This window comes from Canis aureus, chromosome 16, assembly GCF_053574225.1.
Source record: "Canis aureus isolate CA01 chromosome 16, VMU_Caureus_v.1.0, whole genome shotgun sequence".
NCBI lineage: Eukaryota > Metazoa > Chordata > Mammalia > Carnivora > Canidae > Canis > Canis aureus.
The window spans coordinates 861067-887841 of record NC_135626.1 but is presented as its reverse complement, the minus strand read 5'-3'; the positions used below and the strand labels follow the sequence as shown (position 1 = coordinate 887841).

General features: G+C 50.5%; 1 protein-coding gene across 8 annotated transcripts; it reads right to left on the bottom strand.

Moving 5' to 3' along the window:
• Positions 1 to 4592: 4592 nt before the first annotated feature.
• On the bottom strand, positions 4593 to 26348 carry PTGS1 (prostaglandin-endoperoxide synthase 1). Of its 8 annotated transcripts, XM_077850573.1 has the most exons (11): positions 26231 to 26348; positions 26042 to 26140; positions 19412 to 19528; positions 18914 to 19054; positions 18556 to 18699; positions 15933 to 16114; positions 15719 to 15820; positions 13039 to 13285; positions 10923 to 11209; positions 7438 to 7585; positions 4593 to 5713 (listed from the first exon to the last, which is right to left on the bottom strand). In XM_077850573.1, the coding sequence occupies exons 1-11, from the start codon at positions 26235 to 26237 to the stop codon at positions 5358 to 5360; spliced, it is 1830 nt and encodes a 609-aa protein (XP_077706699.1). In that variant the 5' UTR covers positions 26238 to 26348; the 3' UTR covers positions 4593 to 5357. The 8 variants fall into 8 exon arrangements, with proteins under 8 accessions (XP_077706699.1, XP_077706697.1, XP_077706698.1 ...); XM_077850571.1 differs by having other exon boundaries at positions 26042 to 26312; XM_077850572.1 differs by having other exon boundaries at positions 15737 to 15820; positions 26042 to 26312.
• Between the last annotated feature and the right edge of the window lie 427 nt (positions 26349 to 26775).

The window sequence follows — 26775 nt, the reverse complement described above, 5'->3', positions numbered from 1 at the left end:
GTGATTTTGAATAGAGAACAGGAAACATTTCCCATAATAAATGTAATAAAAGATGATGTTTTAAATAGACTCTGTTATGAGTTAAAATCTGCCACTGAGGCAGCTTTATTCATAAGTCAAAAAATGCAAATAACCCCAGTGTCCATTGACAGTAGACTAGATAAATCCTTTGTAGTGTACATCTCTTAGAAGCAACTTGAAAAAAAATCAAACTGCTTATGGACACAGCAACGTGGATGTCAACAGACACACTGAGCAAAAGAAGCCCCCCGCCACACACAAACACATACTGTTATTTTTGTATGACTCTATTCAAATTAAATTTATAAGCCGAAACTAACCAATGGAGGGAAGTCAGACTAGTGGTAACATTTTGTAGGTTTTTGACTAGGAAAGGCCGCAAGAGAGCCTATAGAGCTGGAAAAGTTCTGTATCTTGAGTTTTGGGTGGTAGCTTGAGTTCATGTAAAAACTCATTGAGGTATGCACTTAAGATTGTGGCACTTTGTTGTATGCATGTTATACTCCAAGGTAGAGGTGGGGGTGGGTGGCAAGGGGAAACCCACCGCACAAGTCCACAAAAATATACTGCCACACTGCCCTAAAACCCAAACTATCAAGCCTAAAGTTATGCCAGTGGTTCAAAAGTCTTTTGACCAAAAGTACAAAGATTAAGGGGGGAAAAATTTTTTTTGAACCCAGCCTGGGAGGAAACCAACTTTAAATGAATGAAACACATATAACAACTAAAATCGAGATCATGAGGAAAGTGTTTTATTGTCGTTCCCTGAAGAGTGCTCTATAAAAGGGTTATTGAAATTTTAATATTCTTTATTGTCATTCACAGAGTTATTTTGGTTTAAGGTCCATTTGTATAGGAAACGCATGATTAAGCAGGAAAGCCGGTTACAACCGCATGTCTGACATTTTTGACACTTTTTACCCAAAAGTTATTAGAAAAAGTGGACTATGTGTATTCTACAGTCTTTGTGCCTCTACTGTTCTGTACTTCTGAAATTTCACTGCTTATATTCTTTGCTTGCAATTACATTAAGCTGCTGCCTGACCAATAGTGGTGCCATTGTAATGCTCTCTGCTGGGTTCTGAGGCTAAGACTCACAGAGGCAAACAGACCCAAGAATACTCAGATCCACTGAATTAGACCTTCTATGTCCCTCAGCCCCTTTGAACATCCTTCCTATGTATGAGCTTCCCACATTATGGGTCCTTCTTCCCCAGAGTACAAGCCAGAAAACTCACTTGCCTCTCTTCTCTTGGAGCTAGAGTGCAGGCATGGGGGCTAGGCTCCCCTAATCAGACATGAAATAAAAACTACTTTAATTCTAAGTAGGGAAAATCAGGGAGGTAGGCACCATGTAGAATGAATCTGCTTTCTGGCAGGGGTGGCTGTCGATGCTGCCAAGTCTCAGGGGCAGCAAGAGTGGGGTTTTAGCAGCAGAGGGACCATCTGAGATGCCTGTGTCCAGTGGCAGGAGCAGAGGCAAGTGACCAGTGGCTGCTGCTGTTCTTGGGCACAAAGCCTCAAGCCTATTTCCTGGTCCAGCCAATGGCTCCATGAGCTGTGCAGTATCCCATAAAAAATTCCTTCCAATTTAAACGGGCTGGAGGCAGTTCTGTTGTTGGCACTGAGAGCCCTGAGTGTCACCCACTACGTCAGTCAGTGTTCTCTAGAAAAACAGAACCAATAGAGGGTGATAGATAATTGTAGATAGATAGATAGACAGATAGATAGGTGGCTTTGTTTTTAGGAATTGGCTTACACTTCATCAGAGTTGACAAGTCTGAAATCCATGTGGTAGGCTGGAAACTCAAGCAGGAGCTGATGCATAGTCTTGAGGCAGAAAGGATAGCATGCAATAGCTACACCCCATCTCCTCTTCTCTTGGAGAATCTCAGCTTTTACTCTTAAAGCCTTTTGACTAATTAGATGAGGCCCAGCCATGTTATCAGGGTAATCTTTGCTTAAGGTCAATAGATTACAGATGTTAACCACATCTGCAAAATACATTCACAGCCATACCTAGATTACCATCTGATTAAATTACTGTGTGCTGTAGCCCAGCCAAGGTGACACATAAAATTAACCATCATACCAGCCAGATCAAGATTCCAGGAATGAGCATTCATTTTATGAGCATTCAGAGCTTTCACTCTGAAGAAGATTTCTTGGTACATTCAACGTAAGTTTCTATGTGCAAAAATTTCACATATAGCTGTCCATACAGAAAATCCACCTAAGCTAGGCACCTGCATTCAAGAGAAAACTATCCTTGGAATCCATCCCATCCTCCCATCCCCCACAGCCCTCTACCTGCCTCCAACTGCTGTGGCCTCTCAGCTGGACTACAGCCACAGCCTCTTCACCATTCTGCCAACCTTCGGCCCTTCCTGCTCTGCTCTGTTGTCCACCCAGCCCCACGATATTCTTTCTTAAACACTAGCCTCACTGGGGCACCTGGGTGGCTCAGCGCTTGAGCATCTGCCTTCGGGCCTGGGCGTGATCCCGTGGTCCTGGGATCGAGTCCCACATCAGGCTCCCTGCATGGAGCCTGCTTCTCCCTCTGCCCATGTCTCTGCCTCTTTCTCTCTCTGTCATGAATAAATAAAATCTTTAAAAACAAATACAAAACACTAGTCTAACTGTGTCTCCCTTGATTAAAAATCCTTTCAGGCCAACTCAGTGCTTCTGTCATCTCAAGCCAACAGCCATTAAGGTTTGGCTGCACACAATAGACACCAACTCTGACCAACTTATGTGAAAGAGGAATTCATGGAGCAGCTCCCAGGATGGAAGGAAAAGCTAAAGTCTTAAGAAGGACAGGAACCCAGGCTTCCCTAGTGACCTTGGAAGCAGGGACTCAGGGACAATCTTTTCAGAGCCCAGCTTTGGGGATGAAGCCGTTGGACATTTCAAATCTCCATGCAACTCCACTCAGTGGTCAATTTATAAGGAGAGGGTGTCCGACTGGCCAGGATTGGTTCACAGACCCACCCCTTGGCCATAATAGGGCCCCTGGTGGAACCACCAGCAGTGGAATTAATGAGATGGGGGAGGAACCTCTGGTAAGGTTGGGGTATTAGCAAAGAGGGGAAAATAGATACCAAGTAAGCAAGGACAAAACAGCCATTCCATGCCCACTCTCAGCAGCCAAAGGATCCCTGATCACCAGAGCAACAGGGGAAGCTGAGAAGAATTACATTATCTGCATTCAACAGGGCCAGGAAGGCATGGTGTAAGCAGTCCCCAGCCAACTAAGAAGAAACAAGGATCTTTCTGGACTGTAAGACAGGAAGCCTAGCCCTGGGGACCCTCAGCCTGAACCCCATCTTCTCTCATTGTTTCTGGGCCATTATTCTTACTGAGAAAATCTAAGCCTCAACTGGGAGCATGAGGGAACTTTCCCAATCTCTTACCTTTCCCCTCTGACCTGTCCTCCCCTGCCTGGCTACATGGGCAGGGGGACGGGGGCTGGGGGGTGGTTTATGTGGCTGGCAAAAGGTCTCAGGAGCCAAGCAGGGGAGGGCAGAGGAGTATGGATTAGAAAGAAAGGCATGCTCACGCTGCCTTTGTCTTTATTTCATTGTTTTCTTGTTTCTCATCTCCTCCACCCCCACTGGAATGTAAGCTCCACACAGACAAAAGCCTTGTCTGTCTTGATCACTCACTGCCACAGCCCCAAGCCTGTAACAGTGGCTACTGTGTAGAAAGCACTTAGCAAAATAAATATTTGTGACGGAAAGGATAGCATGCAATAGCTACACCCCATCTTCTGCCCCTGATCCTGAGTCAGAGAGGCAAGATCAGGCCTGGAACTGAGTCAAATCAGGAATCAGGGGGAGAGCACAGCTCCAGATTCAGCCAGATCCAGGTCCTGGCCTGTCCCTGGCACCTGTGGGGCATGTCACTGAGCCATCCTGAGTCTCAGTTTTCTTGTTTTTTTTTTTAATTTTTATTTATTTATGATAGTCACACACAGAGAGAGAGAGAGGCAGAGACACAGGCAGAGGGAGAAGCAGGCTCCATGCACCGGGAGCTCGACATGGGATTCGATCCCGGGTCTCCAGGATCGCGCCCTGGGCCAAAGGCAGGCGCCAAACCGCTGCGCCACCCAGGGATCCCAGTTTTCTTGTTTTTGAAATGAGGATTATACCACATACTTCACGCTCTTGTGTTAGAATAAATGAGAATTAAATGTGGAAAATTGGCACACAGTAAGTGCCCTCCTTCCCAGATACCCTTCCTCTCTGCCCTTGTATGCTTTGTAAGGGAGGGAATCGGTTTTTTGTTTTGTTTTGTTGAGGGAATCGTTTTAGCCAGACAGTGGAAACCGAACACTCTGCCTCCTGGGGCTTGTATCTTCTTAGGAGAGCAGCCCGTGGAAGGACAATGCCTGACCCACAGCGGGGAAATGGAGCATCAGTGGTGGAAAAGTTAGGTCATGACAGCCTCTAGAGTCAGTGGAAGGTATCATGCTACGACCTCTAGCACATTGAGCTGGCAGCTTGGAGAAAGACCACTCCAGTGTCGCTTCTGCATCTGGGAATGGGATGAAAAGTAATACATAATAGGCATTTTGGAAAAAGAATTTTATTAGTTTCATGAGAAACAGCTGTCATGAGTCAAGACAAAGATGGCAACAGAGCTCTGGTGGCCTCCAACCAATGACCTGGAAAAAGCCCACCTGTTCTATCTCCTTGGACCAGGGTCTGAGTCAGCGTCCCAGGAAGAACACTCTGCCCCCTAAGTCCTCGGGGCAGGCACAGAGGCAGGCAATGCACTCTGGTTAGGCTGTAGATTCTCCTGCTTTGGGGGTATCTCACTGAACAGGAAAATGAATCAAATTACCATTCTAGGCATTCAGAGCAAGACTGATCTGGCATACCAGCCACTATTTTGGATCAGCAATCAAGAGCACAACATTCTGAACTGCCAGTGAAAAAAATCAACATGCTGGAGGGCTGCCCAGAATTCTAGAATGCAAAATAAGAATCCCCTATCTTTCTAGATGATTCTGTCAGGAGCTTCACATTAGAGAATGCCTACGTCTTAAGTCAACCAGAAGTCTGACATTCTAGGTTGTCGGCCAGGAACCAGTGTTCTGGCTTGCCAAAGAAGCATCACTCCATCCATTCTAGATGGTCAACCAGGAATTCAGCATTCTAGAATAACAAACAAGACCATGATATTCCAGATAATGGGTGAGAGACACAAAGTTCTAAATGTTGACCTTGATATTCTTGAGGCAAACCAAAGACCCAACATTTGGGATTATTAACCCCAGCCTCAGCACTCTGGGATGACAAGTCCACCCTCCAGAATGCTGCTGCTCTGCCCCCTCAGAGCTCTGTGGACGGCCGCTCCACACCAGGCCCGCCATCCTGGTGGGGGTCAGGCACACGGAAGGAAACATAGGGACAAGTCTTGGTGTTAAGGCAGACCAGCTTCTTCAGTGTGGCTGTCTTGACCATATTGAAGCCCATCTCACCACCGAATGTGCTTGGCTTCCAGTACTCTGGAGAACAGATGGGATTCCCTAGGAGGCCCTTAAGGGAGAAGGGAGCCCCAATTTCTATCATACTCTCTCCAAAGATGGAGTTTGGATGGCACTTCTCCAGAAGAAGCCCTGGGTAGAATTCCAAGGCATCAATGTCTCCATACAGCTCCTCCAACTCGGCTGCCATCTCCTTCTCCCCTGAAAGGAGGGGAAGCTAGAGTCAGAGATGTGGTACCATTAAGGTTAATGTGAGGAGGGAAACTTCTAGGCCCACCTTTTTCTGAGGGAGAATATGGAACTTCAGAAGAGCAACTGAACAGCTGAGCACATGCCCTAACATCTGGCCTGGCTCACTGACCCTTCTTCCATGGCTGCATCTAGAGGAGAAATTTGCTGCTGAAGAAGGAGTCAAGGGCCTAGATTGGCCACCAGACAACATGTGACCTTCAGCAACTCATCTATCTTCTTGGTGCCCTAACTGCCCGAGGGAGACACTCTCCATCTGGTTCAAGTCCCTTTATGCTACTGGAGCTCAGAGATGTAATGTAACTTGTCCAACCTCACACAGAGATTTATTTAGTGCTATTTTCCCTCTCTGGACTTTCATGGGAGATTAAAGAGTAACAGAATTATGGGGAACTCTCTCCTCACAATGTGAGGCCCACATGTTCACAGACAGTGACTAAAGGGGACAGACATAGAGCTTCTCTATCTATTTCCTCAAACCCACCCTCTAGAAAGCACTAGTACACAGTCATGGGTCATATCACACCCTGATCAAATCCTCCCACTGTTTGTGACAAGAGTTCCCAAACTCTTGGCTGCCCAATGACTAGACTCGAAGGAGAAGGAGAAGGAGAAGGAGAAGGAGAGAAGAAGAAGAAGAAGAAGAAGAAGAAGAAGAAGAAGAAGAAGAAGAAGAAGAAGAAGGAGGAGGAGGAGGAGGAGGAGGAGGAGGAGGAGGAGGAGGAGGAGGAGGAGGAGGAGAAGGAGAAGGAGAAGAAAGAAGAAAGAAGAAAGAAGAAAGAAGAAGAAGAAAGAAGAAGAAGAAGAAGAAGAAGAAGAAGAAGAAGAAGAAGAAGAAGAAGAAGAAGAAGAAGAGGAAGAAGAAAGGGGCGGCTCAGTGGTTTAGCACTGCCTTCAGCCCAGGGCCTGACCCTGGAGACCCGGGATTGAGTTCCATGTTGGGCTCCCTGCGTGGAGCCTGCTTCTCTCTCTGCCTATGTCTGCCTCAGTCTCTCTCTCTCTCTCTCTCTCTCTCTCTCTCTCCCCCTCTCTCTGTCTCTCATGAATAAATAAATAAAATCTTTAAAAAAAAAGAAGAAGAAAGTATACATATTGTACACACACACAGATTATTGGACACCATGCATGCCTACTGAATCAGAATCTCGGGGAGAGAGATATGGGATTTGGTATTTTAAAACCATTTTCTAGGCAATTCTTAAGCAGCTGGTCCATAAGTGGGTATTTAGGAACCACTAGGTGGAGTAAAACCCAAATCCTTTCACACAGAATCCAAATTTGGCTCCAATCTGCCATCGCTAACTCCCACCCTCCCCACACATAAGCACCTTGCTCCCACTGCTGTTCTCCCTAACAGGCTCATTCTTTATGACCTCTGCACCTTTGTACTTTCTGTTCTTCCACATAGAATACCTTTCCCTCTATTCTCCATCCAGAAAAATCCTTATTTATCTCCTTCAAACCCAGCTGAGAAGCCACTTTCTTCCCCCAAGTAGGGTCATTTGCTCCCATCATCCCCAACCCCCTCCCCAACACGGTGCTCACACCTCTCATGATCCCCACAGTCATAGCACTGGGGGGGGGGTGATAATAACCCCACTCTTTCCACAATGTCCCCCTCACTCTACTGAGAGTCCCTCAAAGGCAGGCCCTATGTTCAGGAAACAGCTGTTCACCTGTGAGTTCCTGGAAGGACATGTAGGGCCTCATGCCAAACCTCTTGCGGTACTCATTGAAGGGCTGCAGCCGCAACTCGCGGGATTCCTTGATGGTTTCCACAGCCACGTGCAGGACATGGTGGTCTATGTTTCTACCTCCACCAATCTGCCAAGACATAAACATAGCTGCAGTCTGAAAGCCAGGCCACACTGTCCCGGAGAACTTCAGGTCAGGAGCTCTTCCCAAGCACAGACAGAGCACGGCTGGACTCAGCAGCCACCATGCTAGGGACCTGGCCCGGGGTCTGCTGCTCTCATGCTTTCTCAGGGACACCCCTGAGTCTTAGCTTCTTCATCATTTAAGTGGCAGTGGGCCAGGAAGACATCTCCATTGCATTTAGGTGAGAATCCCAACATCCAGTTACAGGAGGTTCTACAACTATTAGGTTCATTAACTAGAATTCCATAAAAGAGGGGCCAGCATGGCACCAGCTCAAACAGAGGGGAAGGGCATTCTGGCCCTGGGAATGAAATGTAGAGAGGCAGAGGGGTTTCTGAGACAGCAAATGAGGGACAAATGGATGGACGGATATTAGTCTGGGGGGCTGAAGCTTTATGGCATACTTCAAATCCATTATTATCAACGAATACAGAGGGGGGTCTTACTAAGGAGTGTTTTTCAATTGGTTTTCATTCCCTGTTAAAAAAGTGAACCACTATTAACCAACCACCACTAGGAAAGATAAACTCAGAGTCAGATGGTAGGAACACAGAGTATCATTCACAGCAGTTAAAGCCACCCATGGGAACACAGGTGACTCTGTGTTGTTTCTCCTTCTGCCAAGTGTCCTGGGGGGGGAGCGGTCATAAGCTAGCAGGGAGGGAGCTAAAATTTTGCCATGAAAACCATAGTGTATATACAATGTTAGCTTAACTAAACTTGGAGTTTAATTCCAAGACCAAGGGGTGGTGTGATATCCTGTGAAGGGAGATAAAATAGAGTTCAAAGCTCAGGGAACCTGGTAAGATCAAAAGTCCGCAGAGAAAAATTCTGATTCATAACAGTTAAGGAGTATTAGTCTAAAGAAAACTCAATTTTCTTTCATCTCATTGCTTGGGATGTATTGACAACGTCAATGCTTAAGAAAGAGTTTTGTTTAGATAAAACAAATATAATGGGGTAGGAAAGAGGAAAACCATGGTAGGATGAAATCATTCACCTTGGATCAAGGCTAGCAGAGGCCAGTGCCTATCTCATCTCTGCCATTTACAAGCTGTGGGACCCTTGTGGGTTGATCTATGTCCCCCAAAGAGATATGTTGAAGTCTTAACCCCTAGCATCTGTGAATGTGACCTTATTTGGAAATAGATGTCATCAAGCAAAGATGAGGTCATAGCCCATTATGGGGATCCTGATCCAATAATGACTGGTATCCTGATAGAGAAAACAGACTCAGGGAGACTCCATGTTGGAGTGATGTGTCTAAGAGGATTGCCAGCAGCCAGCAGAAGCTAAGACAATGGCATGGAACACATTCTCCCCGGGAGACTTCAGAGAGAGCACAGCCCTGCCCATACCTTCTACCCTCCAGGAATATGAAATAATAAAATAAACTCAGTTTGTAGTCCTTTCTATGGCAGCCCTGGGAAACTAAGGCAGGGACCTTGGGCAAATTACTTGTTTCAGTTTCATCATATGCAAAAATGGGGAAGGTAAGAGCACCCACCTGATCTGGTTGCGGTAAACAAGCAAGATAAAGTATGCAAAGCAGTTATCATAGTGTTGGTCCCATGGTAACCCCCAAGATGGCAGCCATGCGTAGCAATGATCAGAGAAAGCCCTGTTTTATCGCTTCTCATGCTTTCTTGAGCATCCCAAGAGCCAACACACTTCTGTCGCCCTTCTGCCTTGGACCAAGTACAACACCAGGGCTTTTCATACAGTATCAAGGCTGTTCCTTGAAAATGCTTTGCAACCCATACAGCCCAACACAAAGCTAAAGCTACTGTCGCTGTTCATGTCTGTGTCCCCACAGAGGACAGAGGCCATAAACCAACAAGCAGCTGCCCATTGGTGGCAGTGCGCACTAATTCCAGTCAAATTACCGGTGGTAAACCTAAATCCACATGGTGCCACAATGTCATGATAAGGCTTGGGGACAAGGATCAGAGGGAAACAGGGGTGAAGGGAGCTGAGACAGAGGAGATAGGAGTTTCCAAGCATGGGGGAGGGGATATTTAGGAGGGAGCTAGTTAGAAATTCCAGGGAAAGGGCTGTATTAGTTTGCTAGGGTGGCCATAACAAAGTATCACAGCACAGGTGCCTTAAACAACAGAAATTTCATTACAGTCTGGAGGCCAGAAGTTGAAGATTAGAGTGTCAGCAGGTGAGTTTCATTCTGAGATCTCTGTCCTTAGTTCACAGATGGCCCTCTTCTCCCTAAGTCTTCCCACTCTGCATGTCTGTATCCTAACCTCCTCTTCTTGTAAGGACACCAGTCACAGTGGGACTCACCCTTTGGCCTCATTTAAACTTAGTGACCTCTCTTAAGGCCCCGTCTCCAAATATAGTCACAGTTGAGACACTGGTTGTTAGGACCTCAACATATGAGTGGGGGATGGGGACAATTCAGCCCAAAACAGAGGTCTGTAATTTCATAAAGCCCTACTAGGTAAAGACACTTTCACATACATTACCATATCCTGAATGTCCTCGTGGTCCTCAAATCACCATGCCCTCTGATGTCCAGGCCCTTGCCATGCTGTCCCCTCCGCATGGAGCACGGTCATCCCCTGCCACCAATACTACTTCTTTCCCTGAGAGAGCTCTCTTCATCCTTTAGATCTCTGCTCAGACATCATCTCCTTATCTTACAGCTCTCGACTCTGGGTCACAAGCCCTCTCCAAGTTCCCAGAGCATCATAGGCTCTTTGTATTGTGGCTCTTAACATGCTTTTATAATTCTTTTTTTATAAAGATTTTTATTTATTTATTCATAGAGACAGAGAGAGAGAGAGAGAGAGAGGCAGAGACACAGGCAGAGGGAGAAGCAGGCTCCATGCAGGGAGCCCGACGTGGGACTTGATCCCGGGTCTCCAGGATCACACCTCAGGCTGCAGGCGGCGCTAAACCGCTGCGCCACGGGGGCTGCCCTGCTTTTATAATTCTAATAACATCAAAAAAAGAAAGCACCCGACACAATGTTTTACACAAAGTACATGCTCATATGATGTTAGCTGTTATAGGAGTATCATTTCTCGCTAGGGTGTCAATGCCAAGGGGACAAGGACCCAAGAACTATGTTGATCTTACTTGCCACTCTACCCCCAGCACCTGGTATTGCTGAATGAACAAAAGAACAAGAGGAAGAATAAAGGAACGGACGAGGGAATGTGGGAGTGACCTTGCCCCATGGAACAGAAGAGAACACTGGGGTTTGGGTCTGGGCCGGATGCTTCCCAGAACGCCCTGCCCGCTCCCTCTTCTCCCTGTCGAGGCATACCCGGCCGGCGCTCTGGCGAGAGAAGGCATCCACCAGGGCCTCGATCCCGTAGTGCGTCAGCATGGAGGTGTTGAACAGGAACTGCTCATAGCTGTACTCCTGGGAACCCACCCAGAAGGAGTCTGGCATGAGCGGGTGCCAGTGGTACAGCTGGTTGAACTCCATGGCGATGCGGTTGCGGTACTGGAACTGGGCGCTAAACAGCAGCTCCGGGTCGAACTTCAGCTGCAAGAAGTAGCCACTCAGCTGCTGCACATACTCCTCAATCACAATCTTGATGGTCTCCCCTGGGACAGAGGATGGGGACAAGGGTCAAGGAAGCACCGAGACCCAGCCACCGGGCTCGGCTCGGGAGGCAGGCCAGTTTGTGAAAGGTGCTTGCTTGCTCTTCACTTCCTTAGTGTGATTATTGGTGAATTCCGGGAGGCCACTTTCACTGTGTCTTTTTTTAAATGGGGGTGTGCCAACAAAGCGTTCCGTCTCAGGTCGGACCCGTGTCCCAAGACAAGAGCCCTCAGCTACTACCACGTTCCAAAGGGAGGTTGTCGGCTCCACTAAGCGGGACATGGAGAAGTGCCCAACAGTTGGGTCTGTGGCTAGGGGTGACCACCCTCCCATGGCCCATGGAAAGAGGTGAGAGCGGTCGCAGCAACGGGAGAGTGGAGATGAGCTTCATGAGGGCTTCCAGCCTGCAGACACCCTCCAGGGCTGCCAGGGGGCTTCAGAGAGGCCTCTCAGCTGCCACCGCAGCAAAACAGGGAGGCTGAGGGTAGAAGATGAATCTGGTCCCATTTATATTCCTCATATGTTCTTATATATCAGAATTCTCATAAATAGCTTTTCCTCGGCCCTCTCAGTAACCTGCTATAGAGTAAAGAGCCAGGAAAGAAACAAATTAAACATTCTGTAACGGAATGAAAACCAGTCATTTAGATCAGAAAAGAAACGGATTCTTTTGGCTGATTAGTCAGGAGACAAACTGGCTTCTAGCAAATTGATTTGGAGCCATGAAACTGGCCATCGGCGGCATCTAGAACCTGGCGTGACCATTTCTAGGCAATCTGAGCTTGGGCTGTGAAGGTAAACCTCACCTTCCTGCTCTGTAAAATGTGCGGGGTGATGCTACGGATAGGGCCGTTGGGAATAATAGACAGCACCTACCTGGCCCAGGGCCCCACATAATTGGGAGAATGATCACATGCAAGTGGGAAAGAGTGCTAGGTGTAGGCATGTGGGGAACCCTCCTGGTCCACTCAGGAAGGAGCTCCCCTGGGATGAAGGTTGTCGGGGAGGATGAACCAAAGCACTGGATATACGGCTTCATCACCTTGTTCACAGTTTCGAATAGCAGTCAACACTCTGAGCAGCCTCCAGCTATAGACTTGCCCTCTCTGATCAAAGTCTCCAAAATGCTGGGACTTAAGAACCAGCTCTTTCTTCTTCTCTAGGCTGTTCCTATCCCTGATGCCTGGCTCTTCCAGGCTTTAGTGAATCAGGCAATATAATTGGGACCAGCCATGCCCAGTGATGCCCAGAGGCAGGGAAAAGGGATTCCTGGTGACTCAGAGTGAACACAGTCTGGACAGGGGTGTCAGGGACCAAGCTCCCAGGCAGGAAACCATCTGACATTTTAGGCTGCAGACACGCCCCCATAGGGGACACAAAAATATCCTGTCCCTGAGTCACCCAGAAGCTACCAAACCCCAGGAAGGCAGATACACACAGGGCAGAAACAGGAGTATTCCAGAAGGCTGGTCAGGCTGGAGTCTGACCTGCACATGTTAGGGATGTCACTGTGTGCCTCTGGGGCAGTAGACAGGGAAACAGATTGGGGTGGCTAATCAAATCTGCGGCAAGTCACCCAGCTAATGATCAACCATCACGGCCACCCATTTTCCGAAGGCCTACTATGTGCTAAGTGCTTGTCATCATCTCAACAAATCCTTACAATCATCATTAGCCCCAAATTCCAGATTTGGAAACTGAGCCTCGCAGAGCAGAAGAGCCCTGCTCAAGGGCTTATAGCTAGCATCTCGCCCCAACTCTCTCTCCCCAAGCCCCCCAACCCCTGCCTTTTAGGACAGAGGACATGACAGGGTAGGTCTGGAGTCCTTACCAATGAGGATGAGTCGGGCCGTCTGGAAGAGTTGCTCATCACCCCAAGTGGGGTGCTCAGCCTTCAGCAGGTCACACACACGATTGTGCTCACGCAGCCAGAGCGTGGCATAGAGCATGAGCCCAGGAAGCAGCCCAAACACCTCCTGGCCCACGGCCATCTGACTCTGGGGCAGAATGCCCCGTGGGTAGTGCATCAACACAGGCGCCTCCTCCACAGACGGCGGGTACATCTCTCCATCCAGAACCTGTGGGATGGGACCACCTGGCAACCCGGGGACAGCGTGGGTGCCTGCACTTGCCACAGCTGACATTCCCTAGTTACAGCTGTCCATGTCACACAGAGCAACTGCCCACCCTCCCTAACCAAGGCCTGCTAATTCTAGCTGATTCTAGTTCCTAAATCTTAGAATGGGTCCTTTTCTCTCTATCCCCTCTGCCACCCCCTACTTCTAACCCACCCTCATCTTCCACGCTGACCCTTCTCGTCAGTGGCTCCCTATGTCAACCCTTGCCTCCAGACAGTCCATTCTCAGCACCGCAGCCAGAGTAATCCTTTAAAAAACACAAATTTAGTATCATGTCCTGGCTTCAAACCCTCCCACGTTCTCTCTCTGCTCTTGGCAGAAATTGGAAATCCTAAACACGCCCCATAGGTGTCTCCCCCTTCACCTGCAGTCATTCAGGTGTCCAGCCAACCGCATGCCCCTTCCCTCACTCCCTCTGAGTAGCACAAGCTGTCCATCCTCTCCAAGTCCAAGTCCAGGTACTGTTAGCCCAGAAAGCCCATTTCCACCCCCTTGGCCTCTTGAACTCCCCTCATCCTCCCTGAAGTTCTTGATTTATCTGATCTTCCTAGGAGGGAAGCCTTCCCCACCCTAACACTTCCCCAGCACCCTCATGGCCCCTTCCTAGTGGGCGATCACAAGTGTAACTGGTTCTATGGCAGATTTTTCATTTAGTCAATAACATACACAGACCTGTAGTAGGGCCTACCACAAGCCAAGTTCTGTTCTTAGCCTTAAAGATTCAGCAGTGAATTTTTTGCCTAGATTTTGGTTTGTTTAGATTTGTGTAGTCCAATAGGGGAGTGGCTAGTCACATGTAGCTGTTGAGCACTAGAAATGTGGTTGGTGTGAATGAAGAACTGAATCTGTGACTTTATTTCATGTAGATTTAAATCTTAAAATGGCTACGTCAGCAATTGGAACATCTTTATGCTCAGAACAACTTTGGGCATGTAAATCTACTTTCTAACTGTAACTTTGTGAAATCTAAATACAGATCAGAGATCTCTAGTGAAAAGTTGGCATCCAAGGAAAATGTGCTGTGAATATAAAATACAGATCAGTTTGAAGATTTAGCAGGAAAAAAAGAGAATGTGAGATATTTGTTTAATAATTTCTGTATTGTGGGGGGATCCCTGGGTGGCGCAGCGGTTTAGCGCCTGCCTTTGGCCCAGGGCGCGATCCTGGAGTCCTGGGATCAAATCCCACATCGGGCTCCTGGTGCATGGAGCCTGCTTCTCCCTCTGCCTGTGTCTCTGCCTCTCTCTCTCTCTCTCTCTCTCTGTGACTATCATAAATAAATAAATTAATTTAAAAAAAAATAATTTCTGTATTGAAAGGGAGACAGAACATGAGAGACTCCTAACTCTGGGAAACGAACTAGGGGTGGTGGAAGGGGAGGAGGGCGGGGGGTGGGGGTGACTGGGTGGCGGGCACTTAGGGGGGCACTTGACGGGATGAGCACTGGGTGTTATTCTGTACGTTGGCAAATTGAACACCAATAAAAAATAAATTTATTATTAAAAAAATGTATTATAGGGGAAAATATAAATACATGTGGTATGTTGTTCTATGGGATGCATACACATATAATACAAATAAAATATATAATATCTATAAAATAAAAAAAATTTCTGTATTGATTCCATGTTGAAATGGTAACGTGTTGTGCTGGCTATCCATAGGGTTAAATAAAATACATTATTAAAATCAGTTTCAGGGGCACCTGAGGGGCTCCGTGGTTGAGCATCTGCCTTTGGCTTAGGGCGTGATCCAGGGGTCCTGGGATCAAGTCCCACACTGGGCTCCCTGCAAGGAGGCTGCTTCTCCCTCTGCCTATGTCTCTGCCTCTCTCTGTGTCTCTCATGAATAAATAAATGAAATCTTAAAAATAAAATCAATTTCACCTGTTTATTTTTACCTTTTTCAATGTGGCCACCAGAGAAATTTTAATCACATATGTGGCTCACATCATATTTCTAGTAGACGGTGCTTGTGCAGGCACAAAGTCCTTGTGGAACAGGCATCCTAGCATTTGGGGGTGGCCCTAGATAGGCTGTGAGTTCCTTAAGGTCAGGACCCATTAACTCTCATGGTCAATGCTCAGTCACCTACATGAGGCACATCATAGTATCCAAATGATATGGTGGAAAATTTCAGTGTACATATGCAGACTGGAAATGTCCATCTCCTATCAAGCCTGGAAGTCTACCTCCCAGGAGAACATGAGAGGCCATGTCTGCTCCCGGTGTGCTTCTCTGGCCTGGCACCTTCTCCCCAGGTTCATTGTCTCTCTGATTCACACACTCCTCCAGCTCCTGCAGCTGGCCCTCCTAGGCTGTCACTATAGCCTCTGCCAGGGAAGACCACAGGAGGCCTCTCCCACTGCCCCACCTGTAAGCCCGGTGCTACCTGATACTTGAGTTTCCCATCCTTAAAGAGCCGCAGCTGATACTGACGGTCCAGATTGTCCCCATAAATGTGGCCAAGATCTACCTGAGGAGAGAAAGAGGGTCCACTCAGATCCCCAGGGGCTGCCTCGGCGGCGATGGCCTGCACGTGCTAAGTTGGGGTCCAGAGAAGTCCTGAGCCCCTCCTAGGTACTCACCCCATGGCCCAAGGCCTTGGTGAAGCCAGGACCCATCTTGCCAGAAGTTTTGAAGAACTGATGGGTGAAGTGTTGTGCAAAGAAGGCGAACATGAGGTTGGTGCCTTGGGGGTCAGGTATGAACTTCCTCCTGAGCAGGAAGCGACGGCCCAGGAGTTGGGCGTCTGGCAACTGCTTCTTCCCTGGTTGGGGAGGTGGGAAGGGGCAGTAGCTGCCTTCTGCCTCAGTCTCCCTGCCCCAGGACCTTCTGGGTTCTCTGGACCAAACTGGTCCACAGAGGAAGCCCAGAACAGCCTCCCTCCTACTGGATAGCCCTTGCACTTTCTCTAGCAAAAGACCCTAGAAATATTTATAGGTAAAAATAGCATGATATTTAGAATTTGCTATAGATTACTCATAAAAAAATAAGAGATGAAATAAGACTGGCAAATTATGGGTACATTTTGAAATGGAGAGATGGATACATAGCAGTTTATCATGCTTTCCTCTCAACTTCTGGATGTATTTGCAACTTTGAAAAAGTTAATCAAGAAGGAAGAAGAAAGAAAAGTAAATAAAACAAGAAGAAAGAAAAAAAGAACTTGGACTTCCTGGCCCTGGAGCAAGGTAGTCTGTGTTTAAAACTAGGGACATGGGTACCTGGGTGGCTCAGTGGTTGAGCATCTGCCTTTGGCTCAGGTCATGATCCCAGGGGCCTGGGAGTGAGTCCCGCATCAGGCTCCCCACTGGGAGCCTGCTTCTGCCTATCTCTCTGTTTCTCATAAATAAATAAATAAAAATTTTAAAAATTAATTAATAATTAAGCAATTAGTTAATTACAACTGGGGATGCTGCCTGCTGACTGTGTAAACATAGAGAATTCACTACATCTTTCCGAGCCTCATTTTTTTTATCTGTAAAATAAGGCAAATGATACCTATTTTACGCAGTATTTTGAGGCATTCATGAGATAATATAAACATGACTGAGCACTGGTGTGATGGGATCTTATAAATCAAAGATCAGTGAACTTCAAACTTTTTCTGTAAGACAGCTAGTCAATATTTTTAGGCTTTGCCAACATATGAGCTCTGTCACCATCTATTCTGCTTTGCTGTAGGGGAAAACAGTCATAGATGACACCTAAACAAATGAATGTGACCAAGTTCTAAAAAAACTGTATTCACAAAGTAGGGAGTAGACTGGATTTGGGCTGTCGGCTGGAGTTTGCCAACCTATGTTAAATGACGCCAGTCTTTCCGTCTGGAGAAAAGACAACAGGTCATCTTGAAGCAGGTGTCTGTCATCATGAGAATAAGTATTAAGGGCCTTCCTTGGGGCACCTGCGTGGCTCAGTCGGTTAGGCGTTTGCCTTCAGCTCAGGTAATGATCTTGGGGTCCTGGGATTAAGCCCCATGTCAGGCTTCCTGCTCAGCAGGAACTCTGCTTCTCCCTCTCCCTCTGCCTCTCCACACCTCCCTACCTACTCATTCTCTCTGTCTTTCTCAAATAAGTAAAAATCTTCAAAAAAAAAAAAAAAGAGCCTTCTTAATTCCATCAGTATCAGATAAGTCAGTACCGAATGCCCACACAGAAAGGAATGACGGAATTTTTGTGTTTTGGTAAAGGCATCCTTTTATAATACCTTAAACGAGTCCCAGTGTTGAAGGTTCAAGATCAATAGAACCTCTCTGGATTGAGATGGCCAACTGGTTCCCTCCAGCAGGCAAGAAGATCAAGCACCCCAAAGGAAACTCACCAAAAGGGAAGTTGGAGGGAGTGGTCTACACCCTATAACCTGGAATCATGACTCAGACTGACACCGAGCAAGGACTGGTTCCTGCAAAAGGCTGACAGAGTCCAGAAACTGCCAGATCCAGCTATCTGGTAGGATAGTCATGCCTTAGGTATAGTAGCTAAATATGTGAGTGCAAACCATCAGAGTAGTGCCCTAGAGACCCAAGTAAGGACATCAATACGTATGCAACATTCTCAATCAGCAAAGACTCACAACCACGGGACTGCTCAGGACAGGCATTCAACAGCCAGGAACAGAAGTGATGTCAATGGTGGACCAACGCTTCTCTTGTTTCCTCTATACTGGAAGCAGACTTCATGGCTCTGAACTGAGTAAACCCCTGGGTTTTTGGGCAATCAAGGGGGGGAGTGGGAAGAAAGATTTAGGAAGAAGACTCCTGCCAGTGAGACCAAGTGGGGTCTCAGGCAACTAAAGGAAAGAACTCTTACTGATGAAGCACAGTAAACTACACCAGTGAAGAGCCAAACATGGAGTTAGCAACCAAAAAATAGCACGCTATTCCTTCCTACATCTCAATTTTTAAGTCCCCCCACCCCATTCCAGCAGGAGCCTACCAATTCAGGAGACAAGGGTTCAAGTAAAGAGGCACCCTGGAAATACAGAAGCACTAGTCTGACTCTGCCCTAACTTTCTAGGTGACCTCAGCAAGAGGCCCTCATTCCCTAGCCCTGTCCTTGTCTGTGGCTCTGGATATGTCATATATCTTGCCTTGGTCCACCCGTCTCAGAAATGGGTCAATAATTGCTCTTCCACCTGCTTTTTCCCAAAGAGAACAGAGCATCTCTGTGACCCCTAGGCCCAGCTCCCTAACCCCATCTCCATTACCTTTGGTCCCCATGGGCGTGGGGCAATCTTGGGGCACAGAGGGCAGAACACGAGTGTAATAGCTCACATTGGAGAAGGACTCCCAGCTGATGTAGTCATGCGCTATGTTGTAGGTGGGAGGACTGGGGATAAGGTTGGAACGCGCTATAGAGGATGAAAACAGTGGTGACAATGGGTTTCCCATCCCTTGTTACACCCCCTTCCCCCCCTCCTCTTGGGTTGGACATGTTGAATCTGGCATCACAGTCTCCCACCCACTGTCCTTATCAGATGTCAAGAATTCCAAGAGCTGGCAGGATTTCTTGCTCCCCAGATTGCGGCGGGGGGGGGGGGGCGGGGGGGGGCGCACTCCACTCACCTGTGAGTACCAGACGCATGAGCATGTCACGGATGAAGGTGGCATTGATGAATTCCCAAAACCAGCGCCCATGCGTCAGCAGGAAGTGGAGGAAAGAGGGACTGGGGCGCAGTGAATTCCGGAGCCAGGTCCACAGCTCGGCTGCAGGGATAGTAGGAGGCACTCAGTCGGGATCAGAAGTATCCGGAGTGGAAGATGGGACCTGGAAACTTGGCCAGGATGGAACCAGGTAGAACACACAGGGCAGGGTAAGGGTGGAAAGTTGGGAGACGTGACACATGACAGAGCCAGAAGCAGATGTGAGTGAGGGCAGGGGCGGGGGCCAGGGTGTGAGCTCTGCCCCAGCAGGGTCAAGGAGAGGGCCAGAGGTCAAAGCCAGGCAAGGAAGGAAGAGAGAGCCTTGGCCGGGGGTGAGGGCAGGATGTCGGTGGGTCTCGGGACTAGCCCAGGGGAGTCAGGGGGGCCAGGACAGGAGTGGGGGCAGGAGGCCCAGCTCACGGATGGTGCAGTTGGGGCCAGAATAGCCCGTGCGGGTGCAGTCACACTGGTAGCGGTCAAGGCCGAAGCGGACACAGATCCCTTGGTGCTGACATGGGTAGTAACAACACGGGTTCACTGCAGGGGAGAAGCAAAGATCACAGACCACTCTAAAGTGATCCCCCAACCCCCATTCTGCCCTGACAGGGAAGTGTAGGGCCAGACTTAGGGCATGGACTCAAGTCACAGCTCTGTTCTAACTCATTCAGGGGCCCTCTCTAGACTTCGGTGTTCACCTCGGGGGTCCTCTCTGTTGTCCCAGTCATGCACAGAAGTCCCCGGCCCTGCCTTGATCAGGCCCTGCTCTGGTCTCCAGCCCGGTCCACACTGTGCCCCCAGGGGAAGTCCCCTCTCTTCCCTGATGCTGTCAGGGTAGGGTAGGGAAAGAGTCCAGACCCCAACTGGGACACCAAAGGTTAGGAAACAGCTGATAAGATACTGCAGCCACAGAGATTTCTAGAGCGTTCACTTCCTGCCAGGTCAGAGCCCAGCACCAAGGGCAGGGTTTGTGGATAAGGAAGGGGGGCTTCTCTCAAACCAGCCCCTAAACTCTAGGCACCTGGACACTAGGAAGGTGAGAGTGTCCACCTTCTCTCTATTTCTGCAGAAGTGGGGTAAGAGCGGGAATCGTAATGCCCACTCACAGATAGGGAAACTGAGGCCAGATAAGGCGAACCTCACGCAGGTCACCCAGAAAGTCATACCAGACAAACCGCCTTTCACTTCCACCCCACCACCCGCAGACCCAACACTCAAGCCCAAGGAAAGAATTTTCCCAGATCCCTGTAGACAAAGTGTGGGTTTGAGGGAAGTCCCAGCCGTGGCCCATGTCAGAGTGGATTCTGGGCTCCAGGATCTTGAGGAAGGTCAGGGACCAAGGAAACAGCACAGATAGGGTTGGAAAAATCTCCCGAGTTGGTGAATGGAGCTCTGGTGTCAGCCCTCCTGCCTCCTGGTGAAATCCCCACCAGTACGTCCCTCCTTGTGTCTAATTCAGGTCTTGCCGACCACAGCCCCTTTGCTCAGATCTGCACTGCTTTAGTGATTCTTCAACAGCAGAGTCAGAGACTTCTCAGGGCTCATTTGGTGTTCATTACAGCTCAGTGAGGGAAACTGAGGGTCAGGGAGAGGGGGAGGCTTGGCCAAGGACATAGAACAGAGCAGGGCTCTCCTTGTAGACCCAAGTCTCCTGGATCTTGGCAAGGGCTGCTTCCCTGGTCTCATATCAAAAACACCAGACTCCATTGAGCAAACACACTTCCTCATCCAAGTTCAGAACCAACAGTACTTGGAACTCCTATTCTTTGCACCACTGATTACTGGGAGCCAAGAGGGTAGCAACAGGCGGTAGAAGGGTGTTGTTATCAGAGGGCATGGCCCTAGGCAAGGACTGACCCCTTCACTCTCAGCCTCTTCACTTTGCAGCACGGGGGCTGGAGAGCAGAGTCCTCCTGGCCCCCACCCAGGGGAGCACCCCAGCAGCAGCAGCACTCCCCCCAACACACACACACGCACACACACACACACACAGGCGTGCCAGCAAGAAGAGAATCGCAGGAATCATGCAAATAGTTTTCCTTAAGCCCTGGCAACTCCCACATCCCACAATGGCGTCCCTGTGGAACCCTGTAGGGATGCAGCAGGGTGGGGCCAACCGGAAGAGGGCTGGACAGAAATGGCCTTATCAAGCCAACACAGGCAGACCCAGCGGACAGGACTCAGCCTCCCCTCCCAAAGCCACAGGCCCAGAAATGCCAAGGAGGGTGAGTGGATGATCACCCACAGCTGGCTTGGGGCTCTCCTCATTGATTCCTCCTGCTCAGGACGCTCTGTCCACCTGCCCACCTCACCTGCCCAGGAGCCCCGGAAGGCCCCCGCCATGTGGCTCCCAACCCTGACACACGAGGCCCTCTGTCACAGATGGGTCAGTCCTACCACCAAGCAGGCACAAGGCTAGAAGCACAGCCTTTCTCTGGGCTCATCTTCCCCACCCTTGTTGCAGCGGGGCTCTCAGAAGGACTCCAGGAGCTGTGGCAGCCCCATCCCTTGGCCCCAAAGCCGAAAGCTCTCCTTCCTTTGCCCAGAGGGCTGCTCTTCCCTAACCAAGCCCTCCAGGGCCACCTGACCCTCCCAGGGAGCTCACCTCTTGCATCTTCCAGAAAAATCTCCCCTGAGAGTCCTTCGCCCTGCTCCATGTTCCCACTTGGCCTGCTTCTCTCCACCATGAGCCCCCCCAGAGAAGGGGCCACGCTTCCCCCCCACTTTCTCCTAACACTGGCCACGCCCACACTCGAGCTCCACCCGAGAGGATCCAGCCACCCACAGGATCCAGATGTGCTGGCCAGAGCTTGACAAATGTTTGCGGAGTTCATAAAATGAAGCCAAGAGAGTGGCGACCCTCTTTGGCGACCCTTGGCCAAAAAGCATCCCTCATCCGTGGTAGCCCGCTCTGAGGGCCAGCCTGGAGCCTTCCCGCTGCCTGCCCCGGAGTTCTGACCCAGCTCCTGCCCACATCCCTCTCCTGCCAGCAGAGATGTGCCCAGGGACGGCTCCTCCCACCCGGCGCAGCTGTCCAACCTTCCCTCCCTCCTGCTTCGTGATGTCTCCATAAACACCAGCCGCCCTGGGCAGGAAAAGCTCCCCAGTGAGGACAACAGCTGTCACTGGGGTCCCTGGGTGTCCGGGTGGGCAGGGAGGAGCTAAGTGCCTCTTCCCTGGGATGAGCCTGAGCACACTGGACTGTCACAGTTGCCAGGAATTCCGGGGCTCTAGCAACCACTCGCAGCCTTGCGTGCCTCCTACTCTTTTGTATCTGCTCGGCAGTCCACGGGGACACTCCACAGGACGGGGGAGAAGACTCCATGTGGCACAAATGAGGAATGTGAGGCTCAGGAGCAGGAGTCTGGCCCCAAGCCCCACAGCTTTGAAGTGGCAGAGCCAAGACTTGGACTCTCTTCTCTTTTCCTCCCTTCTTTCCCCTGGAGGTTCCCAGGCCTGGATCTGGGAAGCGGATGGGGTAGGACAGTCACTTTGATCCACGAACTGGGAATGACCTCAGAGGGATCACCATTCCCTGCCGCAATTAGAGTTCTAGGACTTCTCACAAAGAAAGGCCTTCCTTCAGTCTAACTTAAATCCAGCATGCTTTCATGCCAGTTCTGCTCTGTGCTCAGTGGAGGACACCCTGTATAATGAACCATCCAGAAAGGGACAGCTGGGTGGTTCAGTGGTTGAGCGTCTGCCTTTGGCTCAGGGCGTGATCCTGGGGTCCTGGGATTGAGTCCCGCATCGGGCTCCCTGCGTGGAGCCTGCTTCTCCCTCTGCCTGTGTCTCTGCCTCTCTCCATGTCTCTCATGAATAAATAAATAAAATCTTTAAAAAAAATCCAGAAAGAGAAGTGGGGAGATATAGGCACCAAATGTACTAAGTTCCCAGTACAGGGCCAGGTACCCGGTAGGTGTTGGGGAAAATGTATCAAGAGAGTGGCTGTTTTTTACCAGTTGTATATTTTCAGGCATGTCCCTTCCACCCTCCAGTCCTCATTCCTGTGTATCCCAGAAAGGGGATGGAGCAGAAGAGCTCTAAGATGCCTCCTTTTCTGCCTCTTCTGCCTTCTTCTCTACTCTGGTTCAAGCACATCTATCCCCATAAATCTCCATTATTTGCATCACTATGAATCCCCCAGCCCATCAGCTGAGAACCTTGCAACTTGCTCTCACTGAATCTTTAAGCCACCCCAGAGGTGGGGTTGACCAGCCTACTCATCCCACACATATTCCCACAGATGAGACTATCCAGGACTGTCTAGCTCCAGGACTTTCTGAGGATTCAGACAAAGAAATGTCCCCAAGCCCAGGAGTCAGGGCTCCGGGCAGGGTATGGGAACACTATGTCCACCGGGATGCAGAGGGTACCTTGCAGGTAGCAAGAGGGACCATTACAGGGACTGAGCTGAAATCTCCTAAGAATAATATTTAGAGAAGCTCTAGGGGTTTGGCTGCCAAAGAGCTGGGGGGGGGGTGCCTGACTAACCAGACCTGGGCCCCAGTTCCTACACTCAGCGGAGATAGCAGCCAGAGCTGAGGCACCAGCACACAAGGCCCCATCAGCTGGGCCCCCCCTGCTGGGAGAGTCTGCTGGAGAGGAAGCCCCCCCGCCCAAAGGCCCAGCTGGTACTGCAGATAGGAAGCAGCCAGCTGTGTGCAGCGGGGGGGGGCTCTTCTCAGGCTGGGTTCCCCCCTGCCATGTGCCAGGGCTCACTGGCCTCAGGACCCTCTTGCACAGAGCTCAGAGCCATGTATCTCTTGCCAAGGAGAGAATACTAGGCCAAGTCCAGGTGCTGGAGGTGATGAACTGGAGCATTAAGACTCTGCTTGCATGGCCTTACCCTCCAAGCCAGACTCAATCTCCTCCCCTACACAAGAAATCAAAGCAACATTCTCCCTGCCATCTGCCACCTGCCCCTAGGTGAGTCTGCAGCCCTCATCTCCTGGGGGTCGGCCTTTGCTGTACCTCTAAGGGCACCCAGAGGCTCTGGCTTCCCAGGGGAGATGCCCAGGCGTCTTGCCTCACAGATCTGAAGTAGAGTACAGCCCCCGCATGCAGTTCCTTGCTGTTCCTTCCTTGACCCTGGCAACAATGCTCCTTAAAGTCTCCTGGCCCCAGTTCTGCCCCAAGTTACCTGTCCCACCCACTCACCCTCAGGCCTGAGTCCTGTCTCCTCACCCACATCCAAAGGCCCTTGCCAGCCAGCACCTGCCTCTTGTCCCACTCCTAGGTTCTCATCTGCCTCCCAAGGTGCAGAGCTTTAGGCTTCTGCTCTGCCATCACTTCCATCAGAAAGACCTTACAGAGTCTCATAGTAAAGCCTCAGAGTCCTTCTCGTCACTCGCCACCTCCTGGGGATCTAAGTCAGACATTAGCACCTCCAGGAAGCCTCCCTGGGTTCCTCACCCTGGAGAGGAAACTGCTCCCTGCCTGGAGCCTCACACACCCCTGTGTGTCCCGCAGTCGTGACCCCGGACCCCCTCTGGATGACAGTCTATGGGCATTTCTGACTCCCTGTGAGATCTGGGCCCCTCTCAGCTCTGCACCTCCAGCTCCAGCCAAAAACTTAAAGCAAGTCCTTGGGAATGTTTGTGGAGTGAAAAGAGTAATTCCATTTAAACACTTGTGATATAAAGATAAGTAGAAAAGACAAAAACAAAACGGCACAGACCAGGGCTCACTGGGCATTAGTGAACACGCCGGTAGACAGGCAGGCCAGCCCTTGTTGCCCTGGGGGACTGGAGCCTCAGCACGGCGGGGTTGAAGCCTCAGAGGAAGTGGTGTGCTGATCCAGGGGCTGACAAATCGGTCACTCATGCAGCCTGGTCAGCCCCAGCTCTGCTGCTGGGTCTCAGATAAATGGACCCCTCTGGACCTCAGCTCTCCCTTCTGTAGAATGGGTCTGACACATCTCCCCGGCAGGGCTGCCGTGAGCACCAAGAAGTAGAGGCGTAGCTGGGCTTTGTAGACTGTAAAGTGCTGGTCACATGAGTCTTCTTTCTCTTCTCCCCATGAACTGGGCCTCTGCTTATCTCCAAACTCTGGAAGCACCCTCCACCTGGCTTCCCCAAATGCCACCTACTCAAAAGCCTTTCCTCTGGGAAATCTGGGCTGATTCACAGTCCTCATAGGCATCTTTCTTCTCTCAACTGAGCTCCAAGTCCTTACAGCATCACAACAGAAAACTCAGACCCCTCTCTGCAACCACCTTCCCACCAGCCCTCTCTGGCCCACATTTTCCCCCAGAGGGGAAGTGGAGACCCAGAGATCATATGGCGAGGTGGTGGAGGAAGGTATGCCCAGGACTTGCACACCTGCACATGTGCATGCATGCGCGCGACACCACACACACACACACACACACACACACACACACACGCCAGCCATAAGCTCGGGGAGGGAGGCCTGCTGAGGGTGGAGTTGAATTCCTTCACCCGGAACCTGGTACATGCATGGCAGGGGAGCAGGAGTGGTGGAATTTTACAGGATCTGACTTTCCCCATCATCTCCTGCGTGATGAAACAGGGTTCTTGGAGGGGAATGGTGGTGCTTGCCTGGGGTGGGGTGGGTGGGGTTGGGGCTCTGTGGAAAGACCTTGCAAAGTGCCTAGAGTAAGACAGATTGCGATTTCAAGTTTAAACGCTTGGCCCACCATGTGCTGTGTGAGCTAGAGAGAATTAGGGCACCTGCCTGAGCCTAAATCAGCTGCCCAGTGGGAACCTCACGGCTGAGGATTTAAAGGGCAGGGTTGTTGGGGGCAAGGCAGCTGGGACAGCTGGGGGCCCGGGGCAGGTCAGGGAACCGCAGAGGCGCTCTCCCTTCCGCCAAGGCCCAGTCTCCCAGCCTGCCCTACCCCCCCCCCCAATAGCCTGTGGGCCCTAGCCAAGGCCCCTCGCCCCTGGGGGTCTTCAGAGCGCCCTGCTCCCACCGGCAGAGTCGGCTCCCTCCCCCATCCCAGGCCCACTGGGCAGAAAGGGGAAGCTGGGTGGGCCCCCGGGGAGGAGGGGCCAGGCCGGGGCGCAGGGGCGAGGGGGGGCCGCCTACCAGGCGCCGGGGTCCGGGCTTCCGCGGGCAGGACCGGGGGCGGCGGGAGCAGCAGCAGCAGCAGCAGGAGCAGCGGCCACCGGTGCAGGCGACTCCCCCCTGCGGAGCGAGAGGTGAGGGCTGGGCCTGGCATTCGAGGCTCCCCCGGGAGGCGAAGAGGGTTCCTGGGGGCCTCAGGGTCGAACTCACGGCTCATAGCTCTGGGCGGCTGCTGCGCTCGGGGTGCAGACTGCGGGCTCCCGGGGCGCCGGTGCCAGGAGCTCCCGCCGCGCCGGGCCCGCCCCCCGGCTCCACCTCCGCAGCCCGAGGTCCCGTCTGCGCCCCCGCCCGCCCGCTTACTTCCTCTGCTCGGCTCCAGCAGAAACACCGTATTGGTTATTCTGATCCCAACTACGGCGATTCCCACCCCCACCCCCCCCCCCAGACCCTTGAGGCACTTGAGCCTTTGAAGCCAGAGGCACCAGAATCGTGTCCATTTGGTAGACTGGAAACTGAGGCCCAGAGATTATGGGCAGTGCTGAGGTCACCCAAGTCTTCAGGGCAGACCCCAGAGTACCTCAGGCTAGAAGTGGCCCCCAGAGTGGAAAAGGGGGCAGTCCAGGCTGGCATGCCTGTAGTTTCTGGATGAGAAACCCACTCAGACAGACCCAACAGGGAGGACTGGCTACACCCGGAGGGCCTGGCTCTGCCGCCTTTTTTTTTTTTTTTTTTTTTTAATTTTTTTATTTATTTAT